This window comes from Sander lucioperca, chromosome 1 (assembly GCF_008315115.2).
Source record: "Sander lucioperca isolate FBNREF2018 chromosome 1, SLUC_FBN_1.2, whole genome shotgun sequence".
NCBI lineage: Eukaryota > Metazoa > Chordata > Actinopteri > Perciformes > Percidae > Sander > Sander lucioperca.
This window is the reverse complement of record NC_050173.1, coordinates 34,546,637-34,561,819: the sequence shown is the minus strand read 5'-3', so window position 1 is coordinate 34,561,819 and position 15,183 is coordinate 34,546,637. Positions and strand designations below refer to the sequence as shown.

General features: G+C 43.6%; 1 protein-coding gene across 1 annotated transcript; it reads left to right on the top strand.

Moving 5' to 3' along the window:
• The first annotated feature begins 399 nt into the window (after positions 1 to 399).
• Positions 400 to 11,606, top strand: bicc2 (bicaudal C homolog 2). The gene is made up of 19 exons (XM_031319717.2): positions 400 to 939; positions 2,083 to 2,129; positions 2,484 to 2,553; positions 2,690 to 2,769; positions 3,036 to 3,197; positions 3,304 to 3,357; positions 3,585 to 3,800; positions 3,910 to 4,161; positions 4,361 to 4,492; positions 4,779 to 4,968; positions 5,333 to 5,460; positions 5,584 to 5,789; positions 6,380 to 6,485; positions 6,977 to 7,016; positions 8,949 to 9,112; positions 9,813 to 10,026; positions 10,414 to 10,580; positions 10,788 to 10,887; positions 11,002 to 11,606. Exons 1-19 carry the CDS (start codon positions 666 to 668, stop codon positions 11,130 to 11,132), a joined length of 2,733 nt encoding a protein of 910 aa, XP_031175577.1. The 5' UTR covers positions 400 to 665; the 3' UTR covers positions 11,133 to 11,606.
• Positions 11,607 to 15,183: the final 3,577 nt, after the last annotated feature.

The window sequence follows — 15,183 nt, the reverse complement described above, 5'->3', positions numbered from 1 at the left end:
TGTTGCAAAGTTCCCACTTCACACAAACACCACACACTCGCTGCTGCGATACACCCCTCCACTCCCTTCACCCTGACCTCTGGAATCTCAAGCCCTCGTACTTCTCATTCAGAGGAAGGGGAGGGAGGGCAGACATGGACAGACGTGCAGTGAAACCCAGCTGGATGACCCGTTTATTTAGTTAGCTGTGTGTGCTGTTGTGAGGATTTTTTTCAGGAAGTGTGTTTGTCTGTGGGGGTGAAATGTGTATCTCATCTTAGCACAGGTCTTGACTATCTATCCACATAATCTGTGGACGTTGAATTGAGGATTACAGAGGATTTGTTCCGAGCAGAGTGAGCCTCAGCTGAAGTTGTAGATTTTGTTTGTCGGTCTGGAGCCCCTCAGATAGAGAAGACATGGCCTGTGTTAGAGTAAAGTCTCTTCATACATCTGTGCAGTGCGATGCCATAGCAGTAAAACCTTCAGGCCTCAAACAGCTTGAAGAGAGAGAGAGAAAGAGTTAGATTTGTGTACTAAATTAAGTGAAGGGGGCGGGGGATTTAAAGAAAAGAAACAGGGGGTGTTTCTTGCCCCTCTCCCCTTATTCTCTCTCCCTGCTGGTCTCCTTGGTCACACACATGCACACATCCTCACACACACACTGACGAAGGCTCAGTCCTGCTATGGCCACCACCACCACCGAGGAGAGCTCTCCCGTCCCAGCGACCATAGCACCCCAGCAGCCTGACTTGGAAACTAGCGTAGAACCCGGCTCAGCAGCAAAGCCTGAGCCCAGCGAGGCCCAACGTGACGGGGAAGAAAAAGAGGATGAGGAAGAGGAGGAAGGTGCAAGCTCTGTGCCAGGGCAGGAGAATGCAAGAGGGAAGAGTCTGGACCCGGAGTGGGTGGAGGAGAGGTTCAGGATCGACAGGAAGAAGCTGGAGAACATGTTGTATGGTGAGTGAGCTGAGATGTCCATGGTTTTCCACTGACATTGTTATCAACTTCATTCTCACATTCCTCTATGAGCTGCTTTTTCGGATGCCTATCATGGCCTCCCTGTGTGCTATTCCTCACAGCTATCTACCTGACCCTGTGTGTCTGTCAGGGCCTTCAGCTGGCTGTGTCCTTGTTGTCACCATCAGTATAACTGCCATCCGCTTAACTCCTGTTGATGCATCATCGTGATTTATGACCTGAAATGGCTTACACATTTAGAAGTATTTTTTGCTATTATCATTCCTGTTGGTGAAGCAGAGGTAACTGCCTCTGTTAGTTATCGCAGCTTGGCAGGTTTATAACAAATGCCTCCCCTGTGTTACTGAGGAAACTCTTTCTGTTTGTGCTACTGCTGCAGATAGAGGCCTATGTTTGTCTGTTTGCCCTCACGCAGACTCTTGATGGGAAAGCTGGAGTGAATTCAGCTCAGATAACTGTAGGCTGTTTTAATGTGTGTGCATGTGGGGCTTTGCTTTTGTGGCTGTTTAAGGAATGTCAGCCAGGCAGTAAATACTGTATCTCGTCCCTTTAGGTGATAACCTGCCAGACTGCATTCTGATAGGCCGAGGAGCAATCTTTTTTTTTTTTTTTTTTACACATTCCTTCTTGATCTTGCAGTTGTTATTTAATTTCTTGGTCAAGTGGGAGGTCTTTGCGTCAGCAAATGCCATTGATGTGATTATCTGTCTCTAGGCTAATTTGTGGTTGCCCCCCCAACCACCACCTTCTCCCTCCACCCCACACTGTTCTCTTGCCATTCCTCAGCTCTGGCCAGCGTAACCCATAGTGATAGGGGGGGGGGGCGCGTTCCAGGGCCTCCCCCCAGCCCCGTACCCTGTAAATGTCACTGTGGAGCGATGGCCTTTTAAAATTGTTTATGTTCCCAGCAACCTCTTGTTCCAGTCGCTTAGCAAATTTCAGTCAAGTCAACATTTAAATGTTGACTTGACACACATGCTTGATATTGAACACTTGTGTTGTAAACAGAGGAATGTTGTGCTGCGGACCAACACAACATGACAAATCACACTGCAGGAATATTGAAATGTGTGTTTATCTTTATCTTTCCTTTTTGATGTTTGATTGCTACGTGTCTTTCAGCTCCAAAGCATGGAGATGGTGAGACAGGAGAGGAGTTTTTTGAGAGAGTAAGTCCACATCAGGAAACATTTTATTCATAAACCAAAATAGAATGTAGCTGCTGTCCTCAGTGCATAAAGCCTCCTGGTTAATGTAGCTCACAAATCAGTGAGCACATCTCTGCCTTCATTTTAACATTTGTTCCACACTCTGCATCCAGTGATTACAAGTTTTATGAAGGAGATAATTGCAGTATTTGAAATGCAAATGAGGCATTGTATTCTTAGGTCGACGAGATCTGCTGTGTGTGTGTCTGGATGCATTTATGTGTGTGTTTTGATTGTATGTGCTGTGATTTGTGGCATACAATGAAAGCTCCGTCTTTTTTTTCTCACCCTTTCCTATTGTTTGTGCTTCCAAAGGTGATGAGAGAAACTGACACTCAGGTGAAATGGCCATCCAAGCTGAAGATTGGAGCCAAGTCAAAGAAAGGTGACAAATTCTTGATATTTTCAGTCACACCATATCAGTGCTCTGTGTTTCGTCACCTTCCTGTTTTCTTTGTTCTATGTTTACCGTGACATACTCAAATGTAAAGAACTTAAACTGAACTCGTATTTCCATCTAGATCCACATGTGAAGGTGGAAGGGAAGAGGGCCAATGTTTTGGAAGCCAAAAAGCAGATACTAGAAGTTCTGGAAACCAGGGTAAGAGCTGTGACATTTGAATTTCACAATTTGATGATGTGATTTTACATGTGCTCTACTTTGCTCCTGCTTCCTTATATAAGAAGTTGTTTTGAAAATATTTTTGCTATAAAATTTAAGTTGTAGGAGGGTGAGAATTTGCAGCTGCGGCGTGCATACTGGCTGGATCTTTTTCATGTTGAATCTGCCCCCATGGACATCTGAAGACGACTAAGTACTAAAAAAGTAATGTGCACAAATGACATGGCTGTTTATATAAAATCCAGGTCAACAAGGTGACTCTAAAGTTGGACGTGGCCTACACAGAGCACTCTCACGTGATCGGGAAAGGTGGCGGAAACATCAAAAAGGTGATGGAGGTCACATCTTGTCACATCCATTTCCCCGACTCCAACCGACACAATGGTACAGGGGAGAAAAGCAACCAGGTAACAATCTTTAATGCGGCATTTTCACGAGCCACTAACTGCAGCTTTGAAGGAAACAGAAAACAAATTCATTTAAATATTCATTTGTTTTTTAAACATTAACCAGGTCTCCATCGCTGGACCCATAGAAGGAGTGGATGAAGCCAAGAGGAGGATAAGAGTGAGTGGTCCATGTACAGTCTGAACAGAGAAGACCCAGGATAGATTTGTATTTGTCTCAAAACTTAATTTCTTCACTCCTGCCAAGATACAGCGATCAATAGAATAATTAATAGAATGGCTGGCACGAAGAAGACACGTAGATTTCTGTCTCACGTCTTTATTTCATTCCTCCTCTCTGTGCCTCCTCTTCACCACACTTTTTCCATCCAATCTTCCTTGTCTTAGGACCTGCAGCCATTGTCTTTGACCTTTGACCTCCCAGTCAGCCTGGTGCCCCAGCCTCTGCCAGATGCAGGCTCACCACTCATCCAGCAGGTTGTGCAGACTTTCGGGGTCAGTGTGAGCTTCAGGGCCTTGCCACCTCATCCTCAGACACAACCCAACTTCTATGAAAGCTGCTGCACCGTCTGGGGCCTGCAGGGAAACACAGCTGCTGTAAAGGTTAGTGTCGAGCAAAATATGAAACCTAGTTTACAGTTTATACACATTACAATAAGGTTTAATTAATGTTTAATATCATTTTGTGTATTTATACATCATCACCTGGCAGAAGGCGACCTGCATCCTGATGGAGCTGCTGCTGGGGTCAGAGGTCACAGGCGGTATAGTGAGCAGCCAGATGGATGTCACCTCCCAGCAGCATCTCTTCCTGTTGGGGCAGAACGGAGCTCACTTCCTGAGCGTCATGCACCAGACCCAGACCCAGATCATCCTACCAGACCTCAGTTCTCCTCAGGGCCCTCCGTCACTGCTCATCCAGGGCAGCGCTGACGGAGTGTGTCTGGCTCGGCAGCAGCTCATGGTACAGTGAGCTGTTTTGTTTTTGTTAGGGTAGACATGTTGTAAAGAACAATCCTAAGAGGTAGCAAGTGCATTTGTTTGTTTAGTTTTTTATGCTTGTGTATGTCAAAATGTATTTTTCATCCTTGTTTCTTGTGTTTTCTTTATCTGTTGTTATTTAATATTCCGCGTGGCATATGTGTCTTTGTGTGCACATCTAGGACTGTCTGCCTGTGTGTTTGATGTTTGACATGCGTGAAGATGGGGAGGCAGATCCTTGTAAACTGGCGCAGATGATGCAAAACCTCGGAGTCTTCATTAGTGTCAAGCCCAAAGTAAAACAGACCAGCAAGGTACAACTTTGTCAATGTAGCTTTGCTGCTTTGTTCTTGTTAGAATCACCCCGCCATCTACAATAAAAATGGTAATTTTGTTGTTTTGTTGCCTGGTCGGCTCATCTTTTTAAATTCACTTTCAATCTAGGACTACACTAAAGAGCTCGTGGATTTTCATACGCTCCAGATTAAATAAGAAATGTCTATTAAATGTTCACTTTGATTTTGGATGCAAAACTTCTCTCCCCATGCTGTGTTGGGTTGAATTCTGATGTAAAACTCTGCATTGGTGTATGTGTATCAGTCAGTGGTGGTGAAAGGTCTGGAAAGAAACATCTCCTGTCTTTATGAGGCCCGCCGTTTGCTCCTCGGGTTAGATTCCTGTGAGACTGCCAAGGTAACCGAGATGACCCCTGACCCCGTGTTAGCCGGCAGCGGGCTGACCAACTATTGGCTCAACATGTTGCTGCAGCAGCTTCGTCTCTCTGAGCAGGGTGAGCAGACATACGTATATGTATCTCTGTAGGTGTGTTTCCATCCAAAATGTCATGGAAATTGGAAAGCTACTGTGTTAAAAAGTGCAACATAATTATATATTTTGAATTCTGTAATCATAACTGTTTTGTGCAGTCTCTCTTTATCCATACAAAACGATTTCTAAATCCAAATCTATATGATTTTACCTCTTAAGTGTTTTCCCCCCATTTCTGGGGTTTCTATTCAGGCTGTGTTTTATGCGCACATTCACATTATGCATTGGATGGAAACTTGTGTCTTGTGTTTTACCTTGTGTCTTTTTTATATGTCCCTGTTTTATTCAGTAGTACAAAGTTGTTCATGTCCCCTCTTGTTGATCAGGCTCTGTGCTAGCTCCCGAGCAGCTGACTGGTACTAAGCCCCGCCGCTCACCTCCACCAGGTCTCAGCACTCACACTGATGAGGGGAGGACAGGACTGAAGGGAACAGACAGCCGGCCACTGGAGAAGGTTTGTTACTGTTTATAGTCAAACTGTTCATATAGTCTGCTATCAGTACAAAACAAACCCTTCCTGATAGAAATACCTCACTAGAAATCAACACAAAGCACCAAATTCTCTCTTCTCCTTCAGATCCTAGAAAATGAGGACCAGTCTGGCCAATCAGAGGATGAGAGCTCTAAGGTGGGGGTGATGTCATCATCTGAGGTGTGTGATGCAGCCAGCAGCATCAGCAGGGTGGGATTGATGGGACGGAGAGGGAGTTTCCAGGGTCCTGAAATTACCAAGGTGTTCGTCCAGGGCAGACGCCATTCAACAGGGCAGGCGCTAACTTACAGGTGAGCATTCACTGTGTTTTCGTCACTTGTGAGGTCATTGTGTTGGCTTACATTAATGTCCTAATGACTTAGTGTTAACCTCAGTGTAATTTAAACCAAAAAACCAAGTAAGCTAAAAATAAATTTAATCTATGTGGGGATGAAGGTTTTGTCCCAGATTTTTGCCGCCTACAGCGTGGTTAATACACACACACACACACACACACACACACACACACACACACACACGTACACCTGCATGTGCCAGATCAGTCGAGAGAATAGAAATCTTGCTAACACAGAAAACTCAGTTAGAGAAACCTTGTTGACCACATCTATATTTTCCTTTTCGCTGAGTCTCTGTGTCCTTTTTGTGGTTCTCTGGATAAAAAATGTTGCTGTGCAGTTTTTATGGAGCAGCTCTCCCTTAATAAAATCCATAATTATATAGCTTCATGACACTGTCTTTAAAACCCTGCTATAGTATTGCTGCTGTTGAACGTGTTGATAAGCTCTCAAATGTTGAACATAGTCATCACAGTTTAACATAACCTTGTCTTTCCATCTGTGTGTGTGTGTGTGTGTGTGTGTGTGTGTCCTGAATGTGCCAGATTGCTGAATGCAGAGACTGAGGGAGGGAGGAGTGAGCGGAGGAACAGCCTGAGGAGAGATGTGACGCTGGCTCAGGATGTTTGCGCTGACTCATCCCAGGCTGAGGTGAGGAAAAACAGGAATTGCAGGTCTCTTTTTTTTCTAATATACAACCTTATTTGGCTATAACTAAATCTCAGTGGAAAGACAAGCAAGTCTTTTTGAACCCCTGAGAGACTTTTGACACTGAAGGTTTTAGAGAGAAAGACTTGTAGAGGAGGAGGGTGTATGAGAGAGAAAGAGACAGAGGAGAAAAGATTTAACGCTTTAATCAAACTGTAGAACAACAGGAACATTTTACATATTCATAATGTTATGTAACCTATTGATTTTCACATTCCTGATCCCAATTGATTTTGAGAATCAATTTCTGTTTTGCTTGCTACCCTGCTTATTTGTTATCTCTCACTCTCAAAGCGGAGGATTAACAAGTTTACCGCAACAGCAGCAGGAAGTGTTAGCCCTCCCGACTCCGCGCCTGTGCTCAGTAACCAGAGAAGAAATAATTCAATTTCATGCAATATTTACCCCTTCTATTTCCTGTTTGTGCGTTGTAGGAGTATGACTATGAGAGGAAGAAACTACTGGCAAACAAAGGTTAGTGCTCCTAAATGTTTAATATTTCTTTCTTTCCTTTCTTACTGTGGTTTCAAAAGCTCTGCACAGGCTTCTGCAGCAACAATTAGGGCATTGCTAACCTAGCATTTCTTTTCTTTATTGATCTACTGTATAGTTGCTGTATACCGCAGATAGATATATTAAAAACACATTTGCAGTGAGATTTCGCCCAAACATTCTTACTGTATATTGTTGTTTTGCTTGTTAAACAGCCACCTATATACAACCAAGCTGTTATATTGTTGAGAAACATGATTTAATGTCATGTGATTATCCAGAATGAAGGTACCTATTTAGTTTATTAAAAAATGTTATGGAGGCTACACATTAATATCCCAGGCAGAGGCAGGCTTTACATAGAGGGGGCCCATTTCACTGCCAAGACAACTGATGAAGGGGACCTGGTTATAGGCTGCACTGTGCCAAATTTATAATAGAGTATGTGTACACAAACTCACACACACGCACACACACACACACACACACACACACACACACACACACACACACACACACACACACGCACACACACATACAACACAAACACACGTACGCACACACACACACACACGCACGTACACACATGCACGTACGCACACACACACGCGCATGTACGCACACACACACACACACACACACACACACACACACACACACACACACACACGCACACACACACACACACACACACACACACACACACACACACACACACACAGGAAACAGTACCTCATCCATCATGTAGAATGAAAGATACTGGGAAGATCTGCAGCCAAATGGTACTAAATTCCCTCAGTGTTGCTTTATGGGATTATGAATTAGCAGTTTGAATGGGCCATCTGCCTCTGCCTGTCATTAAGACACCCATATGCCAGTATATGAATGGGACATTTACTCACAAACACACACACATACCAGTCAAGTAACAACCCACCAGTTATAATTGGTCCCATTGATATTGCACTCTTTGGAGTGCTGCTACAGTTTTTATCACACATTTACATATGGATCCTGTTCTACTGCCAGAAGAGGCCCAGTGTCACTTGTTTGTCATTTGAGAGTGTGTATCCGCCTGTCTCAGTCTCAGCAATTTGAGTTTCATTAAGTATGCCACATGTTGGCAAGGAGAGGCACTGTCCGTGATTCATTATTCAACACCTGAACCCAGCTTGTCCAATTCAGACTATCAGAGGAGACATGGACAACCTGCAATGCATTTTCATGATGGGTGGACTGAGGCTATATGCATTGTTGTGTGCTACAAAAAGTATCAGTGTAAATTCTAATTCTTTTTACTCAATGCAGCTTGTAAGCACAGCTTTCTGAAAGTGTGTGCTCATTCAAATATGCTTCCTAAAAGCTGCTATAATCCATATTTCTATGTTACAATCAAATGAGTATGTGTAATGTGAAAGATGATGCTCGTAGTGACAAACCCACAGCGAATTTTTACTCAAATCTGCAGTTTCCATCAACACCAAGGAGCAGTTAAGCATCTTTTAGCTCATTTTTTTTGTTGTAACTTTAATATTTTAGTTCACTCTCAACTCTCAACTGTTGTTTCCAGACTCAACAGGCAGCTGTTTTAGCTAAATGCTCTGTTAAACCCACTGTGTTAGCGACTAACTGGCGAATTTAGCAGATAACGAGATAGATCTTTCTTTCAGGAGCAGCAAAGCAGCTGAAAGAAGAGTAAATATTAGATTTACATGTTCAGAGTGGCCAGAAACATGACTCTAAAATTAATATTAATATCACTCCTGATGTCTGAGTGTGTAAATCAGCATATGTAAGCTAGCACATGAGGTGATGAGCTTGAGTCAGCTGTTCTCAAGTAGCAAAAACAAATCTGTTAATTCAGATTTCAAGTATTTATTTTCCTTCTGTGTGTGTTTGTATTTGTTATGTCAGCCATGCAGAGGAAGCCTGTGGTCACAGAGGTCCAGAAGCCCACAGACACGTGGAGTGGCCTCGGCTTCTCCAAGTCCATGCCAGCCGAGGCGGTCAAGGAGCTCCGCAACATCAGCCGACGCAGCTACAAACCCTACCTGAGCATCAGCAATAACCAGCAACAGGTACAAATGAGCTAACCTAATGTCTGGTTTAACAAACTCAAATAAAACGGGCTTCCAACTTAGCATGGTTCATTTTGATTGTTAATTGAGACTTGACTTCTATACTTTTGCTGAACTTGCTAAATTCTTTTGAGCGGCCAAAGCAGTTTTTTGTTGCAGTGTGGTAAAACAAGCACCCCTATTGCGGCCCACTAATACAGCCTCATTTATTGGTGTTGCTCTCTAACAGTTTAGAGCATTTATCACACTGTGGGGCAAGCACTGCCAATTTCTACGCTCAATTACCTGGAGTCTGATACCATTGCCTCAGTCAACACAGCCACTCCTTAGCAGCCTGTTTTTCCGGCTCTTTAAAAGCCTCCTGAACGGTTTCTCTCTGACTGCTCTGTAGCCAATGATGTAGATGCAGACTCACTTAGGCTAATAAGGGCAAGAGGCATTCCTCTAATAAGTTCACTTATCTTCTGAGACTCAGGCAGCTGGGAGGAAGCATGCGCTAGGCCCACCACATTGATAATTTCCAGTGAGAGAGCGTGAGCTTTCTGACTAAACCTTTGGATGATGTCTTATGTTCACTGAAACCCTCTCACACAAGAGAATATGTGATCACTTATAACAATTTCTCTTATGACCTCTAGCACTGACTAAGAGAAGAGAGATGAAAGAAGGGGATAGTGACACAATTTCTGTCTCCTTCTAGACATGGGCTGCTCAGATGGGAAAGGTGTGTAATGGGAGCAACTGTGAGAACTGGAGGGATAGACGTGGATCCACATCTTCATCCCTGCCTGTCTCTTCTTCCGCCTCTTCATCCACCTCTTCCCCCTCCTCACCCCCGTCTACTTTCGCATCATCCACCTCCTCCTTCCCTGCATTTGCGTCCTCAATGAACAGAAGCAGAAGTGACAAACCCTGTAAGTCTGACATATGTGTGTTTTTAAGCTCGACGAAACAGTCCCTGCGTTACCAATGCCCGTACTAGCATACTATTTAGTATGCCAGAAAAAGATAGCATGTCAAATGCAGTATGCCAAAAAAATAGCAGGATGTCCTACTGCATTTGGTCAGATTTTGCAAGCCAGCATGCTTTTCTGGGTATTCTGACCCACACTCCTTCAAATGGTCAAAGTTCAAGGTGCAAAGTTATGAAGAAGAAGTATATTCCAATTGTATGCAGCATTCTGCATGCAACAGTACATACTAATTGTAAAAAAAAAAAGTATGCAATTTGGAACACAGCGTGTCCCTTTCTCTCTGCCACCTTTAACCTTTTCCTCTGGACTTTGACCTGTGATGTCTAGCGGAGAGCTTCCCGAGCAGCAGCAGCTACTTTGAAAGCGTATGCTCATCGAGGAGGGCGTCAACCTGCAGTCAGAGGAGTCCCTCCCCCCAAATGATGGATGACCTGCCTGAGCTGCTCAGCCAACTTGGCCTAATCAAATACATTGATGTGTTTGAACAACAAGAGGTAAACTTCTGTAGAGACTAAATTAATCTTCTCTGAGGCAAACATTTATTCATCACTTACACCTGCAACATGCTGTGTGGGGGAACTTGCCTCAGAGCCCGAAACACATACAGTTCACGAACAAGCACACACTTACTTTCCCCCAGGAAAATTTGTTATGCATCATGAATGAGCATCATGATGCAACTGCTATCTGTGCTCATCCAGATTGACTACCAGACATTCCTCACTCTGTCTGATGAAGATCTGAAGGAAGTGGGCATCTCCACCTTTGGAGCCAGACGCAAGATGTTATTGGCAATCTCAGGTAAGAATCTGATGTGCTAGCTTGGATTCAGATCTGCTTCTCCATCTGTTAACGAAGTCGGAGGCACCCGCCCCCTCTCGTGAAATTGATTAAGTCATTTGTCTTCCTATCCAGACCTGAACAAGAGCAAGAGGAGGCTCTCAGATACTCCCGCAGTGAAGCCTGGCTACCTGGAAGGTGGTGCTAGTGGTCGACTACCGCGAATCATGGATCTAGAAGTTGCTGCTCAGAGTAATCGCTGGTGAGAGGAGACGCCCACCAGGTCTGAGCTCCATTTGACCGACGTGGAGCTATTCAGCCTCTAAAAAAGTATACAGTGATGCTGTTGCCAGTGCAGAGGTCAAATCTGCTTGTTATTCACCATAAATGGATAAGCATGAAATTGCCTGACAAGGAGCAAACATTATGTAAACATTTTAGTCCAGTGCCTTAATCTACAGCCATACCCCAAAGCGTTTTATACAAAATCAAGACAAGGAGGTCTTCCCTTCCAAACCTCTGATTCTTCAAGAAACAAACTGTATGAAACACAAATAAAACATGTGACCACATGTGACATGTTGATCCTTTGTGGTGTCTTTTATCATCATAAAGTGCCTTTCTTATGCAAATTATAATGCAATGTGTTTAAGTCCATGTTAACCACTACATTTATGCAACTGTAAATAGATATTTCCAAAAATAAATGACATTGTACTATGACAGTGACAATAAATAAAATGTTGCTGTTAAGGTTTATCCATTGAGAGACTGTATTTTTGTTGGGCCTTTTATGCTTTCCTTGGAGAGTTGACAGGAAATGAGGGGGGAGAGAGAGAGAGAGAGAGAGAGAGAGAGAGAGAGAGAGAGAGAGAGAGAGAGAGAGAGAGAGAGAGAGAGAGAGAAGAAGTGGTGGAGAGAAAGGAGGAGGAGAAAGCTGAAGAAGAAATGGTGAATTACAAAAAAATACCAGGGGTAGTATTGCAATTGTATAACTATATGCACCTTAAACCCCTAAGCCACCAGGGCAGCAGTATTTTGATTCAGAAGCACATGTAACCAGCTGTAGGGTGAACTGGTCCTCTACTCAAAGCCAGGCTCAGACCACCAGAGGGCACTGGTGTCCCACACTGTGCTTATAAATTCAAGTCACATTTGTGTTGGACTTGTTTTAGGAAGAAACACAGAGACAACAGCATTCTAGCTCCTGGTGGACAAGGTGGAGTAGCAACAATCAGATTAGGAAAAAATGAATTAGAAAACCCAAATGGGTAAATGCATTTATTGGTGTGAGGGTAATGTGACACTCCTTTTAATGTGGTTCGGTCTCGCCTGACTGCTCACCTAAAAGTTCCAATTTAATTTATCACTGTTGCCAGGAGTGAAGCCACTGGAATATGTCACATATGAGTTGTTTCCTGTTTAATTTATTTAGCAGAAGGCTACACCCAGCAATTTAGTGATTTCAGAGGGACCTCGCTGGCAGAGTATTAACGAGAACGGTATTTTGCTCTAAATTTGCTAATTTGGAATAGTGTTGTTGGTTACCACATTGAAGCGAATGATCCAAGAAACCTCCACCGGGGGGCATGTGGGGGTCTGTTCAGACGCTCACCAAACTGGCTGGTGCAGCGGCAACCGAGCATGAAAGAGAGTGTGAGTGGAAGTGGTGGGCTGTGACAGATTAGGGAGAGATGATCCCTACTTATTACAATGTCTCTGCCAATTACATGTGCAGGCTTAAGACCAGTGATCCTCAAATCTGGTCCTCGGGCCCTGGAGCACTGCTGGATTTCTTTCCTGTCAGGTAGCGTATTGCGCTCCCCTGTGGTTGCGGGTCTAAATCGGTCCTTGATCACACAGCTAGAATGAAAACTACCTGAAAGAACCAGCAGCAGTATCTGGACCCTGAGGACTTTGGAGAGCCACTTGGACTTTTCACCTGCTAAAGTGGCAATAATGGCACATGGCCGAGTTATATGGCAGGCATGCAAAATTAAACTGTGAACAGACTCCATTTGCAGCCTGGTCGTTTTTTTTATTTAAGTGGTCTAAAGTTATCAATATTAAGAAGATGCAGTATAAGTTAAAACTTCATATTATAGGAGATCTGAGTGAGGATAATTTCACAATAATAGATCATATTACTTATATTGACGAACCCACAGTTCATTTTCTCCACACTCTGCAGTTCCTCTCAGCTTTAAGGAGCGTTTCAGTATCTTTCAGTTTATTGTTTTTGTTCTTATATTGAAGCTCACGCTGTTCTGCACCTCGCTATGTGTGCGTTCCCAAAGTTAGAAATGGTTATATTCAATGGTTAACCCCTCATCAAAATTAAAGGTAAAAGACAAACATCCTTCTAATAGCCCTCTAATAATTAAGAGCAAAAATCAGCATCTCACATTAAATGGCAACCTGTATCAAGCTGCTCCATTTTATCCCAAAAAAGGACCACCAATTGCTTAAACCCCCCCACTCGTAGCCAAATCACTGGTCTCCATGGTGACCCTGGGCCGATTGGAGGATTCACCTGACAGGTAAGCCACCTGTGGCTAATAAAACAGCAGCCAATGAAACAGAGGAACAGTGTGCCCTGAGGATAAAACGCAACCACGCATCTCCCATACTGAGATGAAGATGGAACTGAGTGGGAGAGCGGAGGGAAATAGAAACAATGAGAGAGAGTGTGTGTGTGTGTGTGTGTGTGTGTGTGTGTGTGTGTGAGCGTGTGTGTGTTGGTGTCAGTGTGTGGTAACAATGAGGGTTTTAAGTGAGTGCTGGTGTGTCATAGATCTGCCTAAGTTAGGAGAAAAAAAAACTGCCATCAAAAATGCGAATACTTGGATATACTAGGATTTTGATTATTTGAATATATATCCATCTTATTCATAGCCCCGTAAAACTTTCTGTGAATTATGGGTGCAACTTCATTTCTTAAACTGGCAGCTGTGAGAGTTAGCGGTATGCTACAGGTACGGGAGATATGACCGTACGTCTTTGTGCTAAGCTAAGTTAGCAGGTTGCTGATGGTGGCTTTTTTTTTTACTGAACAATCATGAGAGTGGTATCAATGTAACATCTAACTCTTGATAGGAAAAATAGGTATTTCCAAAACTGGCCAAAATTTCCTTTGAGGTGTGATGCACTCTCAGAACACATCGCCTATTGGTCTGATGACGATTTAGCCTCTGGGGGCAACAGCCAATATTTTGGGGCGTTCCTGTGCAGCCAGCAGATACGGTATCCAGGCCAAGACCTCCTCTTCTGTGCGCCGGGTCCGATTAGCAACTTGACACAGGAGAATGGAGTTGAGAGATGACTAATCTCTATCAACAGAAATACATAAAAAAGCTGGCTAGCCGATGGTTTCTGAGATTGAATTTCGGCCAATGCGTTCCGCCTTTTTGCTCCCCACCTAGACCTACACCTTTACCTGCATGAAACCAAAGCCCACTCCAATGCGATTGGTCAATATGGTACAACTCGGACTACAAAGGAAAACCAGAACGTTTCCGACATCAAACTCTTGTTCTACAGATTCTGCATCCATGCAGATATATCATGTAGATCAATGCATATGCAGATATCTGTTTATAGAGATTATGTAGGCTATGTTCGTACGTCATTTATTTTCCAAAAAAGAAAGGAAAAAGACAGGAGAAAACACTTGTAACATACTGCTAACTCTCACAGACGCAGCTTCACTGAAAGGAAAACTGGAAGTCGGGCCCAGAATTCATGCAAGGTAAGCATTAAGGTGGAAACAATGCAGGAAAAATACAGCAGACTGCATGTGATGAAAGATGAACAAATGAGACATTTTCTTGACAGCCTTTGTCATGTAGCCTGATGACAGAAGACACTGCGCTAGCCAAGCTCCCAGAATTGGGTGATTGTACCCTGCGCACAGCTTCTGGCATAATTTGATGCACAGTTAAGCCCACTGTCTATTGTATCTGACAGACTGTGTTGTGAACTGCCGAATAGGCTGTTTCCAAACCAGAAGATTCAGTCATCCTTTTAGCCTCCGATTGTTGGTACAATGTGTTTTTAAAGTGCTGAGTGGGCTGTTTCAAGGCAGTGGGGTCAGCTGTCCTATTAGCCAGCGATATTACAATAACACTCATTAAGCTTTTATGTTCTTTTGGACACTGCTGGCCTTGTGATTCTCCTCTCTCTTTTTTGCTGCTATCATTTATGTCTGTTTCCAAAAGGAGAGGCTGCTTTCTCAAGGTTGGAAAGGTCAGAATTGATGGAGGGCTTTGATTGTTCTACTGCGGTGAAGCTTCAGAGAAAATAAAACCAAAAAGCATG